This window comes from Frieseomelitta varia, unplaced genomic scaffold (assembly GCF_011392965.1).
Source record: "Frieseomelitta varia isolate USP_RPSP 00005682 unplaced genomic scaffold, Fvar_1.2 scaffold_893, whole genome shotgun sequence".
Classification (NCBI taxonomy): domain Eukaryota; kingdom Metazoa; phylum Arthropoda; class Insecta; order Hymenoptera; family Apidae; genus Frieseomelitta; species Frieseomelitta varia.
Window position 1 is genome coordinate 12,522 of NW_025110693.1, and position 27,702 is coordinate 40,223.

At 38.7% G+C, this 27,702-nt stretch overlaps 1 protein-coding gene across 2 annotated transcripts in view; it reads right to left on the reverse strand.

Annotated features, from left to right (window-relative positions):
* Positions 1-27,293, reverse strand: part of LOC122537208 (serine/threonine-protein kinase 25-like) — a 38,601-nt gene extending 11,308 nt beyond the window's left edge. For both annotated transcript variants that reach the window (XM_043670227.1, XM_043670225.1), the window contains exons 1-2: positions 26,573-27,293; positions 10,801-11,025 (exon numbers count right to left, since the gene is read on the reverse strand). In XM_043670227.1, coding sequence (XP_043526162.1) covers positions 10,801-11,025; positions 26,573-26,872 — 525 coding nt within the window. In that variant the 5' untranslated portion in view covers positions 26,873-27,293. The remainder of the gene's footprint in view (positions 1-10,800; positions 11,026-26,572) is intronic.
* Positions 27,294-27,702: the final 409 nt, after the last annotated feature.

A 27,702-nucleotide genomic window follows, 5' to 3' on the forward strand; every position in this document is an offset into this window, starting at 1 on the left:
AAAAATTATTTAGATCTATAAAAATTAAAATATCTAACAAAAATGAAATAAATTAGTCATTTTGGCTACTTTGGTGGTTCTAGCGTGAAAAAATTAAGAGCTGCGTGTGTGCTTCTCCTATCAAGTTGCACGAATAAATAGCTTCGATTAAAGAAATGGAGAGAAACTTTATAAGCTTTTATTTGTATGTTTGTACGAAAAATTATTTAGATCTATAAAAATTAAAATGTCTAACAAAAATGAAATAAATTAGTCATTTTGGCTACTTTGGTGGTTCTAGCGTGAAAAAATTAAGAGCTGCGTGTGCGCTTCTCCTATCAAATTGCACGAATAAATAGCTTCGATTAATTGATAATTTCCTCCCTCTGCAAGCGTGTCATTTACTCCACAATCTTTATAAATCATTCGTTCCACGTTTCTGTAATGACGAAACAACACGTAAAGCTTCGCCCGAAATGTTCAGACACTTGGAGAAAACTTTTACGCGCATGTTATAACATATAGTACACGTTATGTAAAACATCTTTCATGCGTGATTGTAATTAAGAAGATTTCGAACCAATCTGAAAATATTTATATTTCATGTCTGACCAAACGCGTTTACGTGTTTCACGAGCTAGATTTTGCTCGACCAAATGTCGAGGATCGAGGATCAAGCCTGACAAATTCGTTCGTTTATCGGGCGTCGCTTGTTTCGCGTTCCTCGAACGCGACACACTCGCCAGCCGACATTCATTATACTGAAACAGCATTTCTTTCTTTTTTTTTCTCCCCTGCTCCCCGTTCTCGTTCGGCGAGTATCTCTGTCCACGGAGGCAAAAGAATCGCGCGAACAATCGTGCCAAGTGAGAGCCGACTAACGCGAGAAACGCCACCAGCGGCTGTACCGTTGACGTTCCATTTTGCCTCAAACGACCATTTTCCCTTTCCCGGTTATCTAACCCAGTTTTGTCTCTGGTGATTCGCGTCGGTCGGAAACGAATTCGAGAATGATAACCGACGAGATAATCGCAGAGCATCGCCGAGCTCCTTAAAATTCGTGTTGCCGTGTTTTCTTTTTTCGAACGTGATTCGCGTGTTTCATTTAATTAATCTCGACTTTATGCTGATTTCATTAAAACCTTGGTGACGAGCAAAAGAGAAAGCGACATTCTTTCCCTCGCGGAGGATAATAAATTCCACTGAAAGTGGAGAGAATTGAAAGAATTTTCTGAGAAAAATAAAGATTCATAGTGTAGCTACGAACTTGTAAATTCTTATACAGCCCTCGAGGAAATTGCGTTCGTTTCTTCGCATTATTGTGATCTCTCTAGCCTTCGCAAAAATATCTTTCGTTTCAAATAATCCAACAAAAATATATATTATAAATAATGTTAAATAATTGGTTCGAAGAGGACGACACTGCAACAAACTTCCAAGCTTGCGATAATTTCAACCTCTTGCAATCTTTCGTCCCAAAATTGCAAGTATTTTAAGTACATTTAAGTACAATCCAGGCAAAACAAATAATAAATTTTATTACTCCTCAATAATTTCTATCCAGTGACAACATACCGACGATTTCAAAAGAAAAAGGAAGCAACGAGAATTATTGTATACGGTTCGGTCGCTCGTTATGGTCCGCGAATCAGTTGCCAGCGCAATGGGTTAAGCTCGTTATGGTCCATAAATAATAATAATTCTTCCTCATCGAGAATCATAAATTAAAAAAAAAATAAAAGAAAAAAAAGAAAAAGACAATATCTTTCTCATCGCGGCGAAACACGCGTTTGCCTCCAGCAAATGATCCTTCGACGTAAAAAGACCAAGAATACCAAGCTGGCTCGCAGAGTAAAATCGTAAAAGCGCCTCTCCTCGTGCTCACATCGCCTGTCCCTTTTCGGTTACCGAAGCGAAAACACGCGCGCCACGAAGAGCGAAGAAGTGCCTACCGGATAGGGGAATGATTTAGCAACCCCCGGTGGTTTCGCGTCTGGAGAAGCGGTCCCGGATGAAAACCAGGTTGAACGAACCCTGTTCGCGAACCTTGGCCACCTACGTTGACACGGATCTACGTGAGAATAAGCGCAATCGCGTCCGTAGGACGATGACAAATGGTGCCGTTTTATGGCGCTCATCCCCACGAACGTGGAAACCTCCGGTCGAACTCTGGACAAGCTCGGTGCTAGCCACGTGAAAATTATACCACCATAAAGTGTCGGTGGCTGTCAACGTTATCGTGCTCGGCGACGACTGGGACACACACGATCGAGAGATCTTTGGAAGTACCTGAGATTGGCCTGATGCGAGGATTTCTTTCCGAGGGCTGACTGATTTATCGTTCTACTTCTTATCGTCTTCCCTTTTGGCCGAGTTTTTTAATGGATTTCCATTGGAAATATGTTTCGTTATTAATATACTGCTGACTGAAAGTTTGGAGTACATATTTTTCATTCTTTTTTTTTTTTTAAATCAGCTGAACGTACTTCTATACGTTTCTATGAATATAATTAAAGAAATGGAAGTATAATTATAATTGTTAATAGAAGGACTGTTATAATTGCAATTATTATAAGAGAACTTCTTTCTAAAGAATCTCCGCCAAAGTTTTGTACATTATTAGAGATCATACTGGACGTAAGAACTATTGTTTAAGCAATGCAAATTAGCTAACCGACTTTTCTACATCGGTTGTAAGATGCTCGAGTCATCATTCTGTCCTCCGCGGTGTCTCTCGGTGTCCAGCTTGCTTAATGATTCCTTCACAAGCCGGTGAGCCAAAGAGCGCGAATCTTGAACATCCTTGTGCAAGCCACTGATTCAAGCCTTCGGTCTAACGTGGACGTGATTATCGGATATCCAATGAATCATGCTTACACCGGTGCACAGGACTAGGTGCACAACGGCTGGACATCGATGTCGGGTATAATTATCGATGAAGGCGTGCGCTATTCATCGGCCGCGATGCGTTACGCAACAGAAACGAACCGTTGTCGGTAACGATGATACATTGTTTCAAAGTGGTGTACAGGATTTCGAAATTTCTACCGTCTTCTGCCTTACGTATACTTGACTTTAGTTGGTCCAAAAATGTTCATATAAATGAACAAATGAAAGTAACACTGGGACAATCGTATCGAAATATTTCGAAATCATTAAAACAAATAAATTTGTACAATTGCAGTTAATACTCGAAAGACAATAACTGATATTAATTTTAACAAGGATATTCGTATCTTTCGAGCACTTGTTAAAACCGAAAGTGACTGAAATCAGTCATATTTTTCACGGGTTCGAAAATAATAGAAATTGTACAATTATTTACGAAGCTTCTATGATGACAGCTCTAATAAATAATACATGTTTCTTGCGCGCAACTATTACTTCAAACGTTTCGTCAGGAAAGATCAAACTAGCATTCCTCAAACGATCAGTTATTCAACTGGGGATGACGAGCCAACTCGTCAGAGAACCAATTTTAAGAATTTCCTCAATTATTGTGTCACTTGGAATTCCTTTTAGTGAAAAACGAGAAACTATCTGCCTGTTGAAGGTTATTTAATCGCAACTTTTATAAATACGATTAAGACGAGAGACAAGCAAGAGAAAGTTTAAAATTGGAAGACGTGCGTGCAAGATCCTTTTCCAAAAATAAGGTAGTCTATCGTATCCAAAAGCGTTTATTTTCGTTAATTGGCTTGATCGCCAAAGTCTTCATTAACGAATGCATTCTAAAATTTGTTACAGCCAATCTTTGTGAACATCAAACGCAGAACATTTCCACTATTTGCATAAAAATTACTGCGACTATATAGAGACTCGAGGAAAAATAAATTATACCAGAAAGTGATTATAAAATCTTTTTACATGATATAATACTTGTAAACTAAATTGTACTACTAGAATAATTATAGACTCTCGAGTTACGTACACCATATACTGTGCTAAAAGACACAATTATAATTTTTGCGCAAAGAATACGATCGATGTGATCGGGAAAGAATTCAATTCCACTGGCAATTCAACATCTGTCGACGATAGCCGGTTATATTGGATCGAAAGTGAAAGCCAACAATTTCGCTCGGGGCCCCGTCAATTAGAGGTAAATTGCTAAAAAAAGAAATTCGTGGTTGTTTGGAGTAGGCGCGGCGACGTGGCTTATTCTTGGATCGTCATCAAATCAGGCAGGCATCGGAGCCATTAGAAAATTGGCTGTCTAATAATAGAGCCTAAGTTGTGAAGAACGGCAGCGCGTTACATAAACTCATTCTCCTCGGAGGCGAGCGGATTTCTTTCGAGACACGATTCTCATTTGGCGTATCACGATTTTCAAGCAACTTCAAACTTGCTTCTACACCAGATTTATATATATATATATATATATTTCGTCGTAACATAAAACACCTGCGCTGTTGTTTTTAAATATCCGAGTCTTAAATTCTATTAACAATTAATTTGATATCGACGATTTAGACTTGACGATGATTCTCATCAGTTCAAATTACGTTACGTCGAAATTTTGACGATCTATTTAACCTCTTGCGCTGGAATGACGTGCCGTCGAGAATTTTTTGTTCCAAAATTGTAATATTTTAATATTTATTAATGTTGTAATATTTTCTCAGTTTTAAGTATATTTAAGTAAAACAAAATGGGCAAAATAAATGATAAATTTATTACATCTCAATAATTTCTATCTGAGATTCGTCAAGCGACGAATTACCGGTTTGGTCACTCGTTATGGTCCGCAATCAGTTGCCAGCGCAAGTGGTTAACCCTTCGACGTCTGCACACCGTATTGATTCTATGTATAAACGAAATCAATATTCAAACGTGTAAAAGTGATTATTATTAATAATTTAAAACATTGATTTTATTTATAGATATTGTTTATGTGTAGAATGAATACGATGTACAGAAGAGTTGAAAAGTTAAATGAATCGTCAAAATTTCGATCAGTTGCTTTTTGATGACCAGAACTACTCACTACAATTCTGAATTCTAAGTATCCAAGTTGCATGCTTAAAGGGACGATAAACGATACTTTCCAAGAACGAGGTAATCGATGATTAAAAAATAAAGAAAAAGAAAAAGAAAAAAAAAGAAGAGTAAAAAGAAAATAGAACGAGAACGAAAAGATGGCAATTTGGTTAAAAGATCGGGCAATTTCGCGTTCGTGGCTGAACGGTCGCGTAATAAGCGTCCAATTAGATTTATTCATTCATAAAATCTGAGATGCTGGTCGCAGTCTGAGCTCTGGCGAAGTACGAGCCGACGGAGAATCGTCTTTTGTTCGAGAAACAATGAACCGAGGATAATGGAGAAGAAAGGCGCCAAGCAGGGTTCCCCACGCCTAGGATGCCGTTTTCGATATTCGAATCGCGCCAACTCGCCGCAACATTCTCTTTCCCTTTCTCTCTCTATCTCTGACAATGAAACAAACTCCAAGACTGAAGAAATCACGCAAATTTTTCAACCAGGGGGGAAAGATTAATTATCGATAAAGCTTCGATGGGAAATAAATAAAACATTGGAAGAATATCGACATTTTTTACCACGCAAACTGACTCAAATTTCCTAGACTCTCCTCAAACAGCGAGTATCGAGTATCTCAACGAGTTTCAGGATTTTTCAAGATTTCACAAGACTTTACGATTAAATTCACGAACACGCATTAATTTTCGAATGAATCTAAATATACTGCGCCTGCGACGAAACTGCATTTAATTAAACGTTACAACTATATATAAACATTATTACACATTAATATATTAATGTCAAATAGTCTGGATACTTTGGATAGTTTATGCATTTATCTGCATGTAACACGCAGTTTTGCAATTCGAAAACTCCCACAGTTTCGTTGAATTTTCTCTTCCTCTATATTTTCGTGTGTTTTTTTCTTTTTTTTTTTTTTTAAATCACGGTTCGTTGAACGTGATGAATAATAATAAATAATAATCGAGGAACGAAAGACGCGGGACAATTAAATCGAACGGCCGACAGGGGGCTCTGGAGGACTCGAGAAATCCTCGATTGTCAATTCGTGCGGCTGTTGTAATTACTCGCGGGAAAGGGGGGGGGGGGAGGCGCGGGGCAACGCGCATTAAATAATGACGGTTCGAAAAGACCGGGAATAATGCTGAACAGCATTCACAGACCGGAGCCAACACACGGCCGCTAGAGAACAATAATAATCCGTCCCCGGAGAGTAAGAGAGAAGGAAGCTGAGGGAAAAACGCGAGACGCCCCTCATCATCCTCGATGCATCCGGATTGAGAAACGTTAAGGAGTGTCGGCCCAAGTACGATGACTGTTATTGCTCGCCTCGACCTACCTATCTACCTACGTCTCGCGTCGAAATATGCCTCTCTCGCGGCGTTTTTTCTCTCCGTTTCATTCCCCTCGCCAGGCCAGAGGAAAAATCCTGGATCCGCAAGCTTCGGATCTATTTTCCCCTTCCTCGTTCTCGCGATTTCGAAAGCGAGACGGGACCGCGTCGCGTCGAGAGAAAAAGAAATTCAACGGCTACGCCCGTACTAAACTTCAACTGCGAAGAGAAAAAATAGCGCCCCCTTTCATTTCGCTGCTGTCTTTCTTCGCCTCGCCCACGCGGCCAGGCTGAATTAACCCTTAGAGTCCATTACACTGATGGAGTGGGGTAGGAGATCGATATTAGCGAGCTTAGTCTTGCAATTAGAGAGGGAAATGACGGCGAGGAAACTCGTGATCGTGAAGAGAAAGACAAAGAGTGAGATTTTTTGGAAACGGACTTTTAATTTTGTGGGGAGGATCGATTCATTTTTTTTCAACGACAAAAAGTATTTTTAGACAAGCGAATTAACTTTGGAGTCCATTACACTGGGCTGGGTAGAAATCGATAATCGACTGCTAGTGTTACAATTAGGAGGAAAGATTTTGAGAAGAAATAAATTTTTAAGAGAGTCTTTGACAGTGAAAAATACTTTTAAATGAGTGAATTGACCCTTAGAGTTTATTACTCTGATGGACAGAGGGACAGAGCTGGTCTTACAATTAGGGGGGAAAAACCAACGATGAGGAACGTGTTTGTCGATTGTTAATAAAATAAGGGAAAAGGGGATTTTTAAGATAATGATAACTATAGACGATCGAGGGATTATTTTTAATCGTAAGCGAAGGGTCTTGCTTCGAGAATAGAGTTCGTAATTTCACATTCCTTTAGATACAACAAGCACGTTCATTAATAGATCTCGATCACGATTAATGAGCTTGTTACTGTGGATTTGGTTTTATGCTGTATGTATGAGAATGCATGAGTGTCGAGCGAAGGCATAAGTGTTGTGAGACAATTGTGTTGCGTGATGCGTTTTTGTTCAGAAGCGAGAAGACGAGTATTCATTGCGAGTTTGAGTTAAAAGTAATATTGATCTGTGAGAAAGTGAATTTAAGTGATAATTATTATATACATTATTCAATTTATATATATATATATATATATATATATATATATATATATATTAAACATATTAATTAAAAGAGTGTATTTTATTTAATTCACTCACAATTACTCCCCACGATTGAACACTGCTCTTAGAAAATATTCCAAACATAAAACTTCCGCAACAGAACGCCTGCAAAATGTCTACAAAATCTGATTTCTTTTTACTACTGAACGATTGCAAGAACACGGTAACTTTTAATACTTGTATCAACGTAATTGTTGAGATTAATGAACTTGTATCAACGTAATTGAGATTAATGACACAGAAATTTGTTCCCAAGATAAATATACACATTTTTTTTTTTTAAATATATTCAAAGCTGAAAATGTTGATGCCCCAACGAACGAAGATTAGAAAATAAAAAAAAAAAAAGAAAGAAAGAAAAGGGGAGAAGATCTTTAGGTGCAAACGATCGAAAGGAGGGAGAGGCCAGTGGAAAATGAAATCTCGTAGGCGAGAGCGTGAAGAAATGCACGGAAGAGGCCTGATGCTTTTGTTCGGCCTCTCGCGTCTCCTTCCGTGGCATCGATGGAGAATAGGTATCGAGAATGAGATTGCGGAGGATGGTGGATCCTTTTGTGCGCGCGGCTGTGATTAATGGCGGCACAATAGCCGCGTGACGTCGGATATAATCGTATACGCGACACACGGCTGACGAAGATCGGTTTAATGCCGTTATTACACGCGGTGATTTCACGAAAAAAAGAAGGGAAGGAGGGAGGGAAATAAGAAGAGAAACGAGAAAAAAAATCAATACCGAAGACACACTTCGCGCCTGACGTAATCTCCTTTCGCGTAATCTTCTCCTGATACCCGACGATCCTGCGGGATTTGTATATGCTCTGGCTCGCGATTCACAAACTGTGAAATACGAGAATTGAACGGGGAAAAGAGGGATCCGCCGTTGGTTTCGATCATTGTAGGATCAACGATAGGGAATTTCTGTCCTCGATCTGCGAAGACGACACTCGTAGATACGAAAAAATGATACGAATCGCGCCAACTTCGCAGAGACGATCCGAGAATTTTACTCATTATTTTTATGTTTTTATGTTCGACTGATAGAGAACAGTTACGTTCGCTCTTCTCGATCCGAGCTGTATCCTACAAAACTTTTCTTTCAATTATTCGTTGCTGTACATCATGAAAAATTTGTCACTTTGGATCGCTTCACTGGTTAATAACACTGTTCTCGTGGAGACATACTTTTTTCAATTGCAAGCGAGATGAAATAAATTTGGAACTAACATCGTACGCGATCAATTTCTAATTTCAGCCAACAACTCCCAACAATATATACAGTTCGCGCGACGTATGAATTTAAAAGGAACGCGTTAGAACGACGTACCTACGAACAATTAAGTTCGTAGTGCAGTCGATGATGAACAGTGAATCAAAACGATCGTTATCCCAGTGGGATAGAGGTACAGAAGCGTTAATCGCGAGACAAGAGTCAAGGCCTACCGATCCCCCGCTGGGAGAGTTCGTGAAACCAGGAAACGGATTAGACGAGCTTCTCTTCGTTTCCAGGGCTCGGCGAGCGGAAAATTAAGATGATTACCTATGAAATGAAGCGATGGCTGATATTAAGCTCTCGCCGGGAGAACTTTCCTTAATGACCGCGCGAAACGGTCATTAGCAATCGTTAGTTGTTCATCCGATTGTCTGCATACCGAACGAAATACGACCGCGGTAACGAGATAAAGTTCTTCAGGAACAAATTACGCTCAGGCCGGTCTTCCTTCTGGTTTTCGAAGAATTGGATTTTCTATTTTTTTTTTCTTTTTTTTGTAAATTTTTACCTCGAGAGTTTGTTCCCTTTAACGAAATATGGTTTATTTGCACTGTACTGACCGTAATTTCTGCACTCTTGAATAATACAATTCCGTTGGATAATTATTATAGAATAATTTTTAAATTTAGAATCAGACCTCTCGAGCGTAGACAATGTCAGACGAAATTCAGTGACTCGGAAGTAGAGTTAATTTCTTCCCAGACCGCTTCGTATTCACTTGCGAGAAGTTCAGAATTACAAAGCACGCCCGCAATACGACGTAACATAAAATATAAAATACGATGTAAAATATACTAAAAGGCTATAAAGTTCGCAGTTTGCTGATTCGCTCAGCTGCGAAACTGTGAAATTAATGAAAAGAGAGAGAGGGCGCGAAGCTAAGAAAGACGAAGTTAATAAGGAAAAATATCAGATCTATCCATTTCTCCCGTTTTCTTTTTTCTCTTTTTTCTTTTTTTTTTTTTTCAATCTGCAATTTTCTCGAGAGACGTGAAAGAACTGAAAATCCACAGTGACGTGAAACGAAACGTACTTTGTACACGGTGTTACACGTTAGAAACGTGTCACTGGACGCAATTTTGTTTCGCGATACTTTCGAGCGAGCACGGTCGCAGGAAGCGGAAGCGTCTATGCGACACTGTCCAGCCGGAAGCGATGGTTAACCGAGCGTCAAGCCCTTCCCATTCTTCGCGTATGAAAAATGACGGGGACCAGTATTGGTCAGAGTGGCTGGTAATAACGGAAGAGAAAAGGGGGGCGTTCGTTCTCGCTACACCTCCGAAAATATTGTGGAAATTCATCGGATCGGAACGGCGGCAGAAAGGCGTGGTCCACGGTGGATTTTTCGTCCATGGTAACACGCAACTCACTGGTTACAGTTGCTCTTTTTACGCGTGGCGTACACGCGAGCCCGATCGCCAGGTAGTTTCTTCTCTGGTGAACACGCGTCGACCGATTAACCAAAGTGATCCGTGTGAAACAGTCGTGACTCGTTGGTCCTTCTTCTTTTTTTTTTTTCAATAACAAGAGACTGACAGGCATACATTGACTGACTACAGGTTTACTCGTGGTGAAATCAAAATATTGCAATTTGCAGTTAACGGGTGTGTAGAAATTAAAATGTCGACATTGTTAAATGGTGACAGTTATGTTTACACTGACTGTAATATATCAACAAATGTCGGAGTACTTTTCAATTCTATGAATTCTATAGTAGAATATCTTTCAACGTAGAATCTTCATTCTATGTAGAATGTTTGTATTCTACAGTGGATGAATTTTTAATTCTATTTCGTCATCGGTCCGGAAAACTGACTACTTATACACTGTAGATCACTATAAAATCAATCAAAATGAAACACGTCGAAGAAATAGAAAATTCAAATTTTAATTTAGATTCCTCTGGGGGAATGACTTTCAACGAATTCAATAATTATCTAACTTTCAAATTTAATAATTTTCCTAACGCGTGTTACTTCCATTGTTGAATATCCATTAAAAAAGTATCGATCGAGTCCCTGAGAAAATACGAAACTCACTCACTTTGAGATAGGACCCATAATACTTGGTGACATACGGGCTGTCACACTGCGACAGCACCATGATCTCCTGCTGTATGTCCTCGATCTCATCCTCCGCCTCCTCGAGATCGATGATCTTGATGGCAACAACCTGCTGGGTCCTATTATCGATGCCTTTGAACACCTCTCCGAAACTACCCTTTCCGATTCGTTCTTGTTTCGTGAATATCAGCTCGGGATCCACCTTCTGCAACAGAAACAAATCGTGCTCGTTAGTTCAAGGAAAGCTCTTCCCTCTTTTTTATTTCTTCTCTCACGGCGTGGCAAATTTTTGGCAAATCAGCCACGGAGACTGCGAGACGCTGCAATGGAGAAAGTTTCAACAGACTTAGCACGCAGGCCTTGCTTCGCGATTGCGGTACTTGTATCAAATTCTGTAACGACTCGGGATGGGGGTTGGCGTTTTTGGCAAACTTCGCGAAACCCCGAATGCAACGACACTCGCCAAAGTTCCCCTCCGAATTAAATATGATAAGTAGACTGCGGGTTTCTGTGGAAATTTGTACTTCTTGCGAACACGCCTAAGAAATGGAATTTACAAAATACATACATTACACGTACGTACGTGAATATTTTAGATTTTGGAACAGTTAAACATTGCATTCAATCGTAAATTTCAAATTTAGGTCGTTGTGTTTGCACGAGTGAATTGTTTAATCGTAATTATGTGATTATTAAATTACATATTATGACTAATTAACGAAACAAGACTCGTATAGATCGAGTAGATTATAAATTTAAACGTCGAAGTAGCAGTACTTCATGTAAATAAACTCCATCTTCTTGCTGGTGTTCATAAAAATATCTAAATATCTAAAAACGATCGTGACGTGAATCGAAATCCAAATTCACAGCGCACGGTTCATTTACTCAAATAAAAGGATCATAATTACTTGCATCGAGAAGTAAAACGCGAGAGCACGTGTTCGTTCAAATCGCCGTTACGGGCGATCCACGCGTTGTTTCACGCTGTGTCACGTTAAAATTCTAAGACCTCGAGAATCGCCTCGAGATAAAATTATATACCTCTCTCTCTCGCTGCGAGATGAAAGATTCACTCACGTGGGGCTTTCTTCGACCACGCCACGTCCTTCGAAAGCCAGAGAATGCAGCTACTAGGTCGGTGAGAAATGCGGTTCTCCTTGGCTCCTTTCTAACCGATGACACACGACGTCACAAGTAGATAACAGAGGAACGAGCATACCGTACCGTGTATATATCGGCGTATATAACGATATAATCCGTTGATTCGATTTAACGCCACGTAATCTTCCACTAGTAGCGAGTTCCACCTGGGCCACTGAAACGCGTGTGTCGCGTACACTTTCCCTTCGCTAACTGCGTGTATCGTATAATAGAGACGCCACACGTCGGGTAAACAAAGTGTCCTTGGTCTCGTTGGCGATTTCACGTGTACGCAGCAGGCTCGGGAATTTGTTTCCTTTTTTTGTTTTTTTTTTTTTTTGTTTTTCGAATAGAGACGAGGATTACAAACAAAGGATCACAGACGTGTTTTATTTGAAGTACAGACGTCTCTTTGCTGACTTTAATATTTCATCTGGTTAATTTTATTATTTTATCTTTTACTATTATTTAGTATTTTAGTAATTTTTACTATTATTTAGTATTTTAGTTATTTTTACTATTTTAATTTTTACTATTGTATATTTTAGTAATTTTTACTATTATTTAGTATTTTAGTAATTTTTAGTATTACTTAGTATTTTAGTAATTTTTACTATTTTAATTTTTAGTATTATTTGGTATTTTAGTAATTTTTACTATTTTAATTTTTAGTATTATTTAGTATTTTAGTAATTTTTACTATTATTTAGTATTTTAGTAATTTTTACTATTATTTAGTATTTTAATAACTTTTACTATTATTTAGTATTTTAATAACTTTTATTATTATTTAGTATTTTAATAACTTTTACTATTATTTAGTATTTTAGTAATTTTTACTATTATTTAATAAGTTTTATTATTTAGTATTTTAGTATTTTAGTAATTTTTACTATTATTTAGTTAAATTTTTCCTATTTTATTTAGCTTAACTTTACTATTTTATTATTCTTCATAATTTCCTCTGTTAATGTTATTCCTTGCCATTTCTTTATACCATCACCACGTGATTGTTTAGTTTACAGCTGTACTTTATCTTTGCAAGATGTTAGTACAATTATTACTTGATTTATAATCGAATTTCATTGCCACGCTACATTTCTAATCTTAACATCCAATAATTTCACTGTTCGATTATTTAATTTCTTGCAGGAAGATTTGTATTTCTCAAGAACATTTTAGCAACGCCATTGTACTGAATAATACCGTTGTAATTCATACACAAAACTTGCAATATTAAATTTTGCAATATTAATGGACAAACATTGATCGCACGCATCGTCAATTCATAAATGAGCATGGATAAATCAATATCGTCATTCACTCTCGCAAATAACGCGGACAGCAAAGGCGGACGAGCCGAGTGTCCAAACTCTCGAGTGGCGTGTACGCGGACGTTTCAAAGGGTTTTCCTAGAATTGCGGATGCACCGAGGGTTTCACGGAGGTATGGAGAACGGATTCGGGTAGACAAAATAATTAACGAGCATCGCGATATCGGCAGAGAAAAAGTTATGGGTCGTTGGACGGAAAGGAGAGAATAAAAATCGATATCCCTCCCCCCCAACCGTAAATTCATCGAGGCATTGAAACCCGCCGGGCTCTCGAACGCCGGCGGCCGAGCCACGCTCGGGTATGAGAAAATTTGCAAAGCAGATTTTCCGCATTTTGCCGCGGCGTCTGTCGCCGCTTTTCCACCCTTTCGTTGCACGACCACTGATCGTGCTACCACTTTCTAGCTTCAATCTCTCTCACTCTGACACGAGCTTTTTATCTACGTGACTTTGCACGCGTGTAACTTGCAAACACACGGTGGCGTGAGCCGGATTCTGAAAAAGGGGCGATAGAAAAAAAAAAAAGAAAAGAAAAGAAAAAAGTAACAGAGAAAAACGCGTGCGCCGCGAGAAATTTTCTCGTTGCACAAAGCGTTTGTATAATGTGGCGGATCGTCGATCGAGCTGAGCGACGAAAGGTTTGAAAACGAAATTAATTTTGCAAAGCCAAATAACTTGCAACGTAGCTTGCAATTTGTGGACCACGCTCTTTCTCTCTCTCTCTCTCTCTCTGGGTTTCCTGGAATACTGTTGGTATTTTTGTGATTTGGGTTGGACACCTTTGCGCAAGATTGTTTCTTTCATCACAGATGTGTAGAATGTTTCATTAGATTATAAAAATATGTAAATATGTCTTTCACGAATTTTCGTTAATGTATCACAATCTCACGGAGATCTACAAAATCCTAGTTGATGAACATTACAGCTTTCGAGCGATTTGCCTGCAATTTATTTTTCATTGGAGAATTTTTTGAAAGACGGAATAATAATATAAAGCTAAACTATTTTTATATATAAAATTGAAAGAAATAATAGAATTCTGCACTTCATTGAATTTATTTCCTCGCACGGGCAAACGGTCCGATTCATACAGGAAATGAAAAACCAAGGAAAACCAAGAGAAAGTTCACGCAGTTCTCGAATAAAAATGAATGCCACCCGCGAGAGAGTAAACACCGCCGCGAAGGATTAATTTTCGCCGGGCGCGTTCCAATCTATTGTGAAAATCCCATTCCGTAGCACGCTGATCCAACGTCTTTACTTAACGTCCTTCCAACAGCTTTCTTCTGGCCTATATCGCCGTTTGGCTTTCCAATCACGTTCGCCCGCCGAGTAACATCTTGCAACAAAATCAATTGCCGCGAGAAACGGGAACGAAAGAGGAAGAAGCGCCGAGAAAGCTCGGAAACGAAGAGAGAGGTAAGGGTTACGGAGGAAACGAAAGAAAGAAAAAAAAAGAAAAAGAAAAAAAGGAATAAGCGGTTCCGACCAAGCTCGAACCTGGCCTGGATTTCTTGCCTTTTTTCCCTAGCGTAAACCGCTGTCGTTACGGCGATTAGAGCCGGTTGCTACTCGCCGTTTCCTGGTGCCAACAGGAGAAGCAAAAAAGGACTCGGCGCACTGTGGCAAAAATTCAGGCTAAAAATGACGCATTTCGTGCATAACGATAAGTAAACAATAAACAATACTTAACACAATAATATATTTTCACGTATGATAATCGACGAATCAATGATAATTGTGGATCATAAATATAATACATTGTATATTTACAATATCTAAGTAATTTAGTTGCTTTTATCAATCTTTTGAAAATACGTAGGCTCGAGAAAAAATATACAGTTATCCAAGCAACTGTAGCCACATCTTTTTCTTTTTTTAAGTTGAAGTTAGAAAAAATATTAAGGAAAGAAAATTAAGGAATCCCTCGTCTTTCATTTAATTAATTAATTTGAAACATCTTTCGCATTTATTAATTTTTCAACCGTATCGTAATTATTTACGTAGAAACAACGAGAAGATTTAATGTACGCAATGATATGTACATCAACGTACACCTTGAACCATCTCCATTTTTTTCAACCAACAAGAAGATACTGTTCGTCATATTTGCACGAATCATCCTGCGCGCAAGGGTGATTTTAACCACCAAGCATCAAGAAGAATTTATCAATTATTCTCTCTGGAATCAGAACTTTCACCACCGTAGCGACAAACGTAGAGGGAGCAGGAGAGGGAAAGAAAAGTCGCTTGCATGGGGGGTTGGTTTGATTCGCCGGGGGCGAGCAAAGCCGTGAACACCCCGGCGATAAAGAGTAAAACTGCTCGCGTTCGCTGTGATGTTGTTCGGTGAAATGGAGTCGAGAGGCAGGCCAAGGCACATCTTAGCCCCTTTTCCCGTCTGCTTGCACGAGGAAAGCTCACGCTGCGCGAAACTCACGACACAAATTATAATTAGCGGGTGTCAGCGGCACAGAGTGCCGGCACGTAGGTGGTTAAAGTGCCGAAGAGAGGAAGCTGAGAAACGTCATCGTGCGCCACGACGAAAGAGAGATGGGAATTCGTACCTCTGCGCACCCTGTTCTTCTTGATTTCCTCCGGATCTTAGCTCGATGGCCTGATAACCGTATAATTAAAGAATAGACGTCGAGAGCCAGGCTTTCGTCCCGCGATAATACCTCGGCCAAAATGATTTCACTGGTATATTCGTTCTCGTTTATTAAAAATTGTCTCGTACATTTCTTTTCTTAATCTGTCAACTTTGCAACTCTGTATAATATAATACTTTTCTTTTTTTAATCTGTCAACTTTGCAACTCTGTATAATATAATACTTTTCTTTTCTTTTTTTTTTTAATTTGTCAACTTTGCAACTCTGTATAATATAATACTTTTCTTTTTTCAACCTGTCAACTTTGCAACTCTGTATAATATAATACTTTTCTCTTTTTTTTCTTTTTTTTAATCTGTCAACTTTGCAACTCTGTATAATATAATACTTTTCTTTTCTTTTTTTAATTTGTCAACTTTGCAACTCTGTATAATATAATACTTTTCTTTTTTTCTTCTTTTTTTAATCTGTCAACTTTGCAACTCTGCATAATATAATACTTTTCTCTTTTTTTTCTTTTTTTTAATCTGTCAACTTTGCAACTCTGTATAATATAATACTTTTCTTTTCTTTTTTTAATCTGTCAACTTTGCAACTCTGTATAATATAATACTTTTCTTTTTTCAACCTGTCAACTTTGCAACTCTGTATAATATAATACTTTTCTCTTTTTTTTCTTTTTTTTAATCTGTCAACTTTGCAACTCTGTATAATATAATACTTTTCTTTTCTTTTCTTAATCTGTCAACTTTGCAACTCTGTATAATATAATACTTTTCTCTTTTTTTTCTTTTTTTTAATCTGTCAACTTTGCAACTCTGTATAATATAATACTTTTCTTTTCTTTTCTTAATCTGTCAACTTTGCAACTCTGTATAATATAATACTCTATATTCGTTTTTATTGTTACTGTAAATGTCTTTGAAAACTCTGCAAGCAAATCTGACAATAACATTCGCACGACTTTTCGAACATTTCTCGCCAAATTTCCAAACATTTGCGAACTAAGGGGACGAAAATAAATTTACTCTTAAAACGTGGAGAAATGCCATCTCTCTCAGTTCTGCGTCACTTCTGTCCGAATTTTGGCGCGAAACAATTAAAGCGCTTGCACGCCTTTTTGTTTGCCCAGTCGAGATTAACAAAGTTCCGCGAGAGCCTCGAGATTCTGCTTTATTTTATGACATGGCGGAATGCTTTCGTCTTAATTAAGCAGAGGGAAAATAGAATCACGCAATAAACCGCCTCGTTTCTCGATTTTTCGAGACACGTATAAAACTGCGCGGCCATCATCTCGCAGGGTGACCTGCTGCTTCCACTATAAATCAAACCCGCTGCACCGTACGTTTCACGTTATTTTTCCTCTGGCGGATGGAGGAGGGCAGTGATCAAATTTTGAAAATATCCCTTGATCCTGGGTACAGGTTCCGCGCGTCTTCTTATTTCTTAGGGCTTTACGTTTCTCCAAGGAACAAGGGGACAAAAATAAACAGAAATAAACGACGAATTTAAAAGAAGAAGATTTCAAGAGGATTACACGGCACGTGCTAGATACATACACATAAATGAAAAAAGGCTACTACGTTTTATTATTATTGACGAGATATATTACATATTATATAATTATTATATACTATATAATATTCTATAAATATATATACATATAATTATATATGTATATGTATATATTTTTTATTTCCGTCTCTTTGGCCTTGAAATTGACTTTGGTTTTTGTACATTTCACATTGCATTTATCCTAACTTTTACATGTTATAATATTTACATAATATTTTTGTATCCTATTTTGCTTTATCCTATACTTAAAATATAATTATATATATATATTATATAATAATTATTAACTGCTATATTAAATGCGTTCTTTGAAATATAAATCAACGAATGAAACAAACGCAGAACACTGAGAGAGCTTTTATTAAAAATTTATTAAAGATTCTGGCAATTAAAAATGTGTAGAATGACATTTCCTATTGTTTCCATTTGCGAAAAGGACGAAGGGATATCGGTGAACTTTCGAAGATCATCACCTTAAGCCGATAAGGATCTTGGAAGTGAGACACGCCACAGGCAGTGAATTATACCGGTGCGTGGTCAGACAATTAGCGTGGAAGTTGGAACGAGATGTCGGGGGCGTCTGTTGTTGCTAACTTGCTACTGATTCTGTTACCGTTACTCTCTGTCTCTCTCCCTCTCTTTGTGAGAGTAACCAGAATTCTGATGGGCGAGTTACCCGCCCCCGAAACTGAATTATCCTCGACAACCTCGTGTTAAAAGGGACGCGTGTTACGCTTCGCATCGCTGCCAACCCAGTTACGCGCGGTTCGGCGTTATATAATTGACAGTGCGATACCGTCCTCTCCACCTCCAGAAATTAATGCTTTCCCACAACGTTCACTGTATAAAATCACCGCCATTTCATTCGCCACCCGTGATACTTTGACTGAAAAGTTTCTGTTCGATCAACAAGATTAGAGAGAGCTTTCATGCATGCGGTGTAGCTGAAGTTGTACGTTGCGAGAGGGATGTGATTTCGATGACGAAAGTGAGAGACTTTTTATAAGTAATACATTCTGACGTTTTGTCAATCATTCCAACGAGATTGTCACGACTATATTGATGAATTATACCGACGTGGCGATACACAGAATTATTTGACCTCTTGCGCTGGAATGACGTGCCATGCAAAAATTGCAATATTTTCACAGTTTTCAGTATATTTAAGTATAACCCAGGCAAAACAAATAATAAATTTAGTACTTCTCAATAATTTCTATCAGTGATATCAGAGATAATCAGTGATATCAGGTAAGTTCAAAAAGAAAGCGACGAATTATTGTATATACGGGTTTGGTCACTCGTTACGGTTCGCAATCAAGAGCAAGCTTGATCACTGGAAGCATGTTTATATTTGTTATATAAAAAGACACAGCGAATTTGTAATAAATCTCTGACCATTTTCAAATGCATGACAAATATATTCATCAGTGAAAGAGAAGCTAGATTGAGCTTGCACGTTCTTGAAAATAAATTGAAATGAGATTCCTGCAAAGATTAGTACCATTTAATGAACAATAGCAATACAAACGCATACGTCGTTGAATTACTCAGAGATGCAACTTAAAGGCAATTAGTTCAATTGGTTGGTTGATCAGAAAACTCGGATGCCGAGTATCGACTGATGGGACGTCGTCGTCGAGTCTGAAGCTAGATCGAGCTCAAACAAGCGCATACATTCTCGATTTCGTTCGTTGAGGCGTGACAAACTTCCTTACGACGATTCGCAGCATTGCAAGATTATTTTAGCAGCGCAGAGCTATCAGTCCTGTCGACCCGTAGCTTCCAAGAAATTTGTCTTTCAGAACATGCATGGAATCAGTGGCTAGCGACTTTTATCGTTGGTACATTTTTTCTTTTTTTTTTTTTTTTTTTTGCTAATAAAAAGTGGCAGCAGCTCTCGAAAGTATTATATAATACTTACGACATATATGAAATTTCATTCAGACTGTAAATAAGCTACGGCTGTCGTCAATATTTATGCAAACTCATATTTATACAGAGACAATTGCGAAAGTAGAGCCAAATTTAATTTTCACATTACAATATGAACTACACTCTGGATATTTCATACATTTTACACATTAGTATATAGAGAGTGTATACTATACTCATATGTAACTACGAAAAATGGTTTCACTGAATATTGTGACTTATTGACACAACAGATTAAAGCTGTCTAAATATTTCTGCGATCTCCACGAAACGAATTGTAGAATTTCCTCAGATTTGTTTTAATCGTGACAAGCCTCTACTAACAAAATTTCAAAATAAAGATAATATCATTCTCTCGAATGAACCGTCAGGTTGAGTCTTATCGGAAATTTTGCCCGAGCTGTCGTATTGTTCCGCCGGTGGAATTACTCTCCCTGGATTACCATAAACAGGTTGTTTTTCGCCCGACTGAGCATATCCAGCAACTGCTGGGAATTAATGCTCAAGGTGCGACAGAATGATAGCGAATGCAGCGAACGAACGCTTAGTAGCTGGGCCTGACACAGTCAGCATCCTAGGGTCAATCAGCAGAGTCAACATCGGCGATAATAGAACGGGCAAACAAAATCTGGCGCCGCGGGATTACAATGTGTAACCAGATCTCACAGATACCGGAGAAACCGGTGGATGTTCCACTTGAAATTTTGACGAGAAAATACCATGGCGCGGGAAATATGTTACGGTGCGTTGCGCGAAATGTTCCCCGAACACGACGCAGATACGAAAGATAACGCGTGCAAAAAAATAAAGAAGGTAAAGTATATATAAAATATAAGTATATATAAAAATAATAAAAAGATGCGATCAAAATCGTATAAAAATGAATAAAACTACAGGACTAAAGATATTCATATTTAAAAACGAGTGAAATTAATTAGAATTAAAGATATTCGTAAAAGGATACAATCAAAATTGTATAAAAGTGAACAGACATTCTTGCTAGAGTTAAAGCTACATTCGTGAAATTTAAATATCTACGAAAAGATAGATACGGAATTCATTTAATTTTTAACATCGTAGTATCTAATTTTACGAATATACATTACACTTCTTCCGATTGGATTCGTAAAAATACGAAAACAGCTTCACGATGTATACTGTTATCAACAATTTAAATTTCTCGTCGCTGCAAGCACACCGTTGCAACAGAAAAAAAAAAATCGCACCGAAGAAAGTAAATTCCTTGCTCTTGCGCGATCAATTATCGATTAGCTCGTTGACAAAGTCGACTATGTAAATCGGACAGGAAACCGCCCAGAAGTTCGCGGCGAAAGTTTTCGACGCGAAGAACAACGTCGCGTTACGTTTGGCGTTTTCACAAAGCGTTACGCGATCATCGACCCGTGAGACACCGCGTAATAACACACAACAATGTCCAGCTGGATGAAAAACCGAGGGACCAGCGACCTTTAACTTTACAAGCTGGGAGAGAAAGTAAACGGGCCGCAGGAGATCGGTTCCGTGCCTGGTCAGACAACCGGAGTGCCACTCGACACGCGACGCGAGAGATATTTTTAATCCGTGTCCTTGTTCCTGCTTTTCTTTCTCTCTCTCTCTCTCTCTCTCTCTCTCTCTTTTACACATACACAGAGTCACATGCACGCACGCATTTTTTTTTTTTTAAAGTATCGGGAAAACCTGGATAAATGTTTCCCACAGGCCTGTAAATAGACACGTAGCACCGTTCTTGGGAAGCCTACGATCGAATCGAGATACGTGCAGGGAGAAACTTGTCTTGTGAAGAAAAAAGTTTGTGTCAAGTAATTAACACGTAGACGTCGGTATTATTTCATTCTATAAGAAAATTTTAAGAAACCTAAAATAAATTATCCAGCGTGTTTTACTATTTCTCCAAATATTAGGAAATACTTGGTGTTTGATCTGTATGTTACTTACTCACCAGTTTTGTACTATTAAGAGTATAAATGTTACAATTTGCAGAACGTTTTAGGGTACTTAAAATAAATACATCGTGCTTTCAATTAATATATGTAAAAAGTTTCTACAATTGTTTCTAAACGTTGCATTCCACCGTGTAAGAATATTTGCACAATAGCAAAGTCCGTAAAAAATTCCCAACGACTGGAAACGTCACATGGGTATTTTCAATATTGACATGTTAAAAAAAAAAAAAAAAAATCACTGACCACAGACGTCTGTTTAGGGACAAATAACAGAGGTACACGAAACGAGTGGGATAAAAGTGGACCAACGTGACTCCCTAACGGGGTCGTTAGGTAATTGTAGAAAATTCAGCGACGTTTGCCAACGGGCATTTCCATAAAAATTCAATTTACGGGGAATGGCCGCGGAAAAGATTCTGGACTCTCGGCACCGGCTGAACTTCAAAACGCTTGGAAAGTGGCCCGAGCGAGCGAACGAGCGAGCGTGCGTTAGCGCCATGTGTCGCTTCGACCTCGTTCGTCGCCAGAGTAATTTATCGCGCGAGAAGCGGCGGAAATTAAAGTCCAACTCTCGAGAACCACCGGCGATTAAATCCGTATCAGGGAAATGAAAATCTCTTTCGCGGGACGAAAGAAAATAGTTCGAGTCGCAGCTCTCTGTTCTACGTATATTCAAAGACGCTAGTTCAATTTCTGAAAAAATACGTGTCTGACAATAATTGAGATTACAAGTCCTCTGTCCAGTATTAATTTTGAAGGAAACTACTCGTAAAAAAATTTCATCTGCAATACTTCAAACATTAGGAAGAATTATTTTGATCACGCCGTGATGGTTCTGATGTTAAACAGGACACTTCATACTAAAAAAAAAAAAAAAAAAAAGAAAAATGATTCTTCAAACCGAAATGAACGAAAATCGCCAGGAAAGATGTTTTCGCCAAGGAGACAAATCTCCGGCGGCTTCGCGCTCTGGTAACGGGATCGAAACACGCGTTAAAAGGCGTAATACCGAGCAACAAGCGTTTCTAATTCTACAAGAACAAACCGTTCCCTGTTCAGCAAGCGCTTCATTCATGTTGGTTAACATCGTTTACGATATCTGTGGTGTTCATTTTTCTTCTCTCTCTAACGAAATGAAAAAAACTGTTCTGAATGAGAACGCTGTTCTGTTCGTCGTTCGACTGAACAATATTGTTCTATTATATATTACATTGTACCGTTTCGCTCAATCACTCGAATCTCTCTTTAATGGAGCAAAATATCGAACGGTGTAACTGTTGTTCTTCCCGTCGTTACTTTATGCTGTTGTGCCATTTTGTTTTATCATTTGAATTTTTTTTCTCCAACAGAATTAAATATTAAATATTAAATGGCAACAGTCCTTTTTTTCGCCGTCTGAAATATTTTATATACCGTTGCACCGTTTTACATTATAATTTGCATTCCCTTTTGATGGAACAAATTAGAAGAATGGAGAAGAACTGTTCCTTCCTTCTTTAATACTATTATTTCGTTCTTGAATTTATTCTGCAACTGCCCCAGTTGTTATCATGTACACAGCTAGTGAAAGTATTCGAAAGATCTCGAAAATCGCGCGACACTAAATTCCAAAGATCACGTTCCTTGAAAAAAAAAAAAAAAACGCAAGATCCATAAATTCTTCGTGAAAATGCAACGGGTCGAAGCTTCAAACGTTCCAAAATTCACCCAGGGGAGAGAGGAGGAATGAATGAAAAGAGCGCCAACAGCGCAGAGGATTTCAATATCCCGAAGAAAAAGGAGAACATTCGTTGGAATCCGCGGCGCGGCCGTGATAGCAGCCTTTGGATTTCGCATTTCGTCCCCTAAACGAGTTGCCTCTCGACGATTATTACGTTATCCCCTAATTATCTTGAAAGCTCCGTCAGTCGGTCTCGGTAATTTCATTGCTAACTTTATCAGGGCCAGCGTCGCAAACTCGACGCTTTCGCGAAGCTTGGATTCTTTCCACGAGCGAGGAAAGGGAACCACCAACCACGTTCGAAGCTCGTGCCTGAAACGACGACGAGGTGTCGCGAAACCTGTCTCTCTTTGCTCGCGCTCGGTTAATGCATAGGCACGAGAGACAATAGATATTGACTGGACGAAGACGAAGAAGAAGAAGAAGAAAAAGAAGAAGAAGAAGGCAGCTGTATGTACGTGCTCGGTAGTCGTGGCCAGTGTTAAAACGAATATTTGCCAGGTGGACGTGTCGCGACACAAAGTTTGACGATCTAACGGAACTAAGCGGAGTTGAAACACCGTTTGCCCGATGCGGCTCACGAACGCGCGGTTAGTTCAGAACGACACTGCTCGTAGTACAAGAAACGATACACACATCAATATTACCTGTTTACTTATGCACGCTGCACGATAAGAACGGTATGGACCGAATAAAACCATCGTGCACGAGAGAGAGAGAGAGAGATTGAAACTGAGAAAACGAAGAAAAAACGTCCGTGGAATGGACACGGTGAATGGAACAAATCGAAGCTCTCAGTCCTGGTTTCTGAATTCTTTATGAATACCTTTCGATTCTCGACACGCGTGTGTCTGAACGCAAGGCAAGGCATCCGTGGAATTCGAGTGACGCAGATTCAGAGTGGATCTCTCCATGGTCCGCGGTTCGTTCGAGATAAACATTTCGGAGACGAATGAGAGGAGCGGAGTGTCCGACCTTGCCGATCTCGTACGAACGGGGGGGAAGGAGAGAGAAAAAAAGGAGCACACACGAACATCCCGAGATATCTTACGGTCCTCGAGAATCCTGTTACACCGGTATTTCCTCGCTGCACCGGGATAATCTCTGTAAGACGTTCGTTTATCGATATTCTTCTCTTTGGCGAAACCTAGGTTTTTCAATTACTGCGCGGCGTCTGGAACGGAAATGGAAGTTAACAAGGCCACGAAACGATTTTTCACCGGTTTTTCGTACTACCAATGGGAAGAGGGAACAAGAACAAAGCGGGCACAATGGAATAGAAAATATTGGAAACCAGCTGATTTATTCTTCTTCAGTTGACCACCTGATTTATTCTTCTAAGGATATATATTTAAACCAAACATTAATACTGCTGATGAAATTGAAAAATATTTTATGTAATATATTCGAAGCCTGTATATCTCGGAATAAATGACTGTTATTAATGTTAATAAAAAAAAAAAAAGTGTAATAATCTAATTCTCGTTCAAAATCTTGGGATATTTAATGTAAGTAGAATTTAAAGATTTCCAGTAGAATTTGAACACATGAAAAATTGTTAACGCATTGGTACAGTATACTTTCTCGATTGTAATTCTTCGTCAATTTCGGAACAGATGTAATAATAATCCTAAAATATTGTTAAACGGACAGTATCACAACAAATACCAATTTTCAACTTCCTTCTGAATTAAGATTAAAATGGCTCTTGTCTTTCTGTTTTCGAAAAATTCATCCCAACGCGCGAGCGTGCCTTCTTTCTCTTTTTCGAGCGCAACGGGAAGAATCAGGGGCGATATCGGTTTTCGTTTGACCGCAAATTACTTGCGGGAGCGTCCCCCCCACCCCCCACCCCTTTTTCACAATTCTCAGTGGCAGTCCATCTCCGAAGCGTTCGATCGAATTGCCTGAAACGAAACACCGAGACCACTTTCTAGCGTCTCAGGTTGCCTACGGGACTTTGAGGTTAGAGTTAAGCAAAGTTTCACGAAGAAAACTGGTTTCTCTCTCTCTCTCTTTCTTTCTCTCTTCTCCCTCTCCGCGCCAGTCTGTCCGATCGAACGCGATTTTTCTTCTCCGTTTCGCCGTGCGCCGACGTTGATTCCAAAGACGCGACACCACAGTAGAATTGGCCAGTATGTTGCACGACCATTGCTGCATCTGTTTTCGTGTCATAAACGATCGTAATGTCTATTTTATATCGATATTTTTGTTATTATTGTTTGACAAAAATCTATTTAAATAATTGAGATATGCACGTATTTAAATAAAAGAAATTTTACGAAACTTAATTGTTTAATTAAATATTAATTTATTTCTTAAAAGTCAACTTTTTTTTATTAGAGTTACTATATCTATTATTATATATATTATACCTATATAGAGGTATTATATAGGTGTGTTGGTTATTATTTTTAAGACAGACTGTATGTGTTTATTATAACGTTATCTTTAACAGTAAGATAAATCATTCCGTGGATCATCCGTGGCCGTAGCCACAAGTTAAATTCTTCTCTTTTTTTGTTTTTTAAACTGACAACAAAGGAACGTGAAATACGAACAAAGCACCAGGTAGATCTTTTCTTTGACATTCCTTCACGAATGGTTTTAAACCTCGTGCAGTATTCCACACCGTGCTCTTCCAGATACTCGCGGCGCATAAAATTCATGCTCCCTCGCCTTTCTCTTTCTCTCTACCGCTCGTCTTCCACGTTTATTCTCACCGTGACCGATCGGATCGGTTCACGGCAACTAAAACCACCCGAACACGAACCATCTGACGCCAAGAATGATAAGTCATCCCCTAATACATATCTTTTTATATTTCGTGTAATTTTTTTTGTCAATAACGCTTTTCTGGATAGCTGAATATTTGTAAAAAAAAAAAGGTTGTAAATTGTCGAACATATATCGACATATATTTTTGACAAATCACGAAAAATCTCCAAATTGGAGGATATTAATCAATCATTACCAAATTAAATTATTATATAAAATTTATTTATAATATTATTATCTATATATAATAATATTATTCATTTATAATATTATTATTTATATATAATATAATATTATCTATATATAATAATATTATTATTTATTAATATTAATATAATATTATTTATTTGTAATATTATTATTTATATATAATATAATAATATTATTATACAAAATTTAAATAGTTAATATAAATTTCTGCATTGAATTACTATGAGATTTTTGTACATCATTACATTATTAATCATTACATTTTCACGTTAGGAATCGAAACTGATCCACTAATAAAATATCAAAAAAATTCCTCTCTCTCTCTCTCTCTCTCTCTATATATATATATATATATATATATATATATATATATATATATATATATTCGTAAAAAAATAAAAAGAATCGAGAGGAGAATTTCCTGTGCAAAAGGAGATGCCCCAAAGGAAGGAGGACAAAGCTGGTGTTCCTTTACCAAACTCACCGATGGCGCGGCACTTCTGTGCGTTCCAGGCGGTCTCGAATGCGGGAGAGACGTACTCTTAAGGTTGGCGGATCCGTTGCCAGAGGGTCTCTGTTGGCTCTCCCTTCGAGAGGGTGGCGGCGGCGGCGGATGCGACAGCGGCCTGGCCGTGCTCCGAGGATGCTGAGGCGGCCCTTGGAATTGCCCCCAGGACTGGCGCGGCACGTAGCCGACGTAACCACCGGAAACGAACTGCGCGGAACCGTTTAAGTGCGGCGGCGCCATCACCGCCGTCTGCTGCGGCTGACCGCCGTTTCGCATTTTTCCTCCTCCTCCTCCTCCTTCTCTTGCTGCTGCTGCTGCTGCTGCTGCTGCTGCTTTTCGCTCGCAGTTATGTCAAATCAGCACGCTCGCGGCCCGCGATCACTAGGTCAACATTCCGCGATGCCAGCTGTTCCCGACGCCAGCTTCCTCGCAATTCCCGGCGACGTTGCGCATTTGAAGATCCTGTTTCTTTCCCCCCCTCCTTACGGGGCACGTATATGTACTGTACGTACGTTTCCTTCACCACCTTTTCTGCGGATATTTTGACCTTCTTTCCCTGGGTTTCCTCGACGCTAGAACTACCAGACCGGAACGTCGAAATGGCTAACTCCTCCTCGGGATCCTTTTTGCGCGACAGAGTTAGATATCTGAGAAACGCGATCGTGCTTCTTTGATTATAACTCTATCCTACCGTTCGATTTAACATAACATTATATATTTATTCTCATTTATACTCATTGATTTACACTTGATCTGCAATCAAATTTGGAGTTACTATCTATCGAGTGATAGAAATTAACAATAGTCGATTGACTAATAAACGAAAATTAACAATATCGATTGCTAATAAACGAAAATGAAAGAAATTCGGTACAGAATGTAGGTTCGATAGCTGATAGTTCTAGCGTTAATTCAGTTGCAGCACGAAATTCGAAGGCGATCGCGGAATATCGAAACGAGGATTTACGACTCGTCAGGAATTATCACTTTGTCGTATCTCGATCCTCCTCACGAGGTAGAAGCAAACCGCGAGAAACGAGGGAACAACTGTGTAGGAACGGGAGAGCTGTTTTCACGCTGAAAGAATCGGAATCACGCGATTTTAA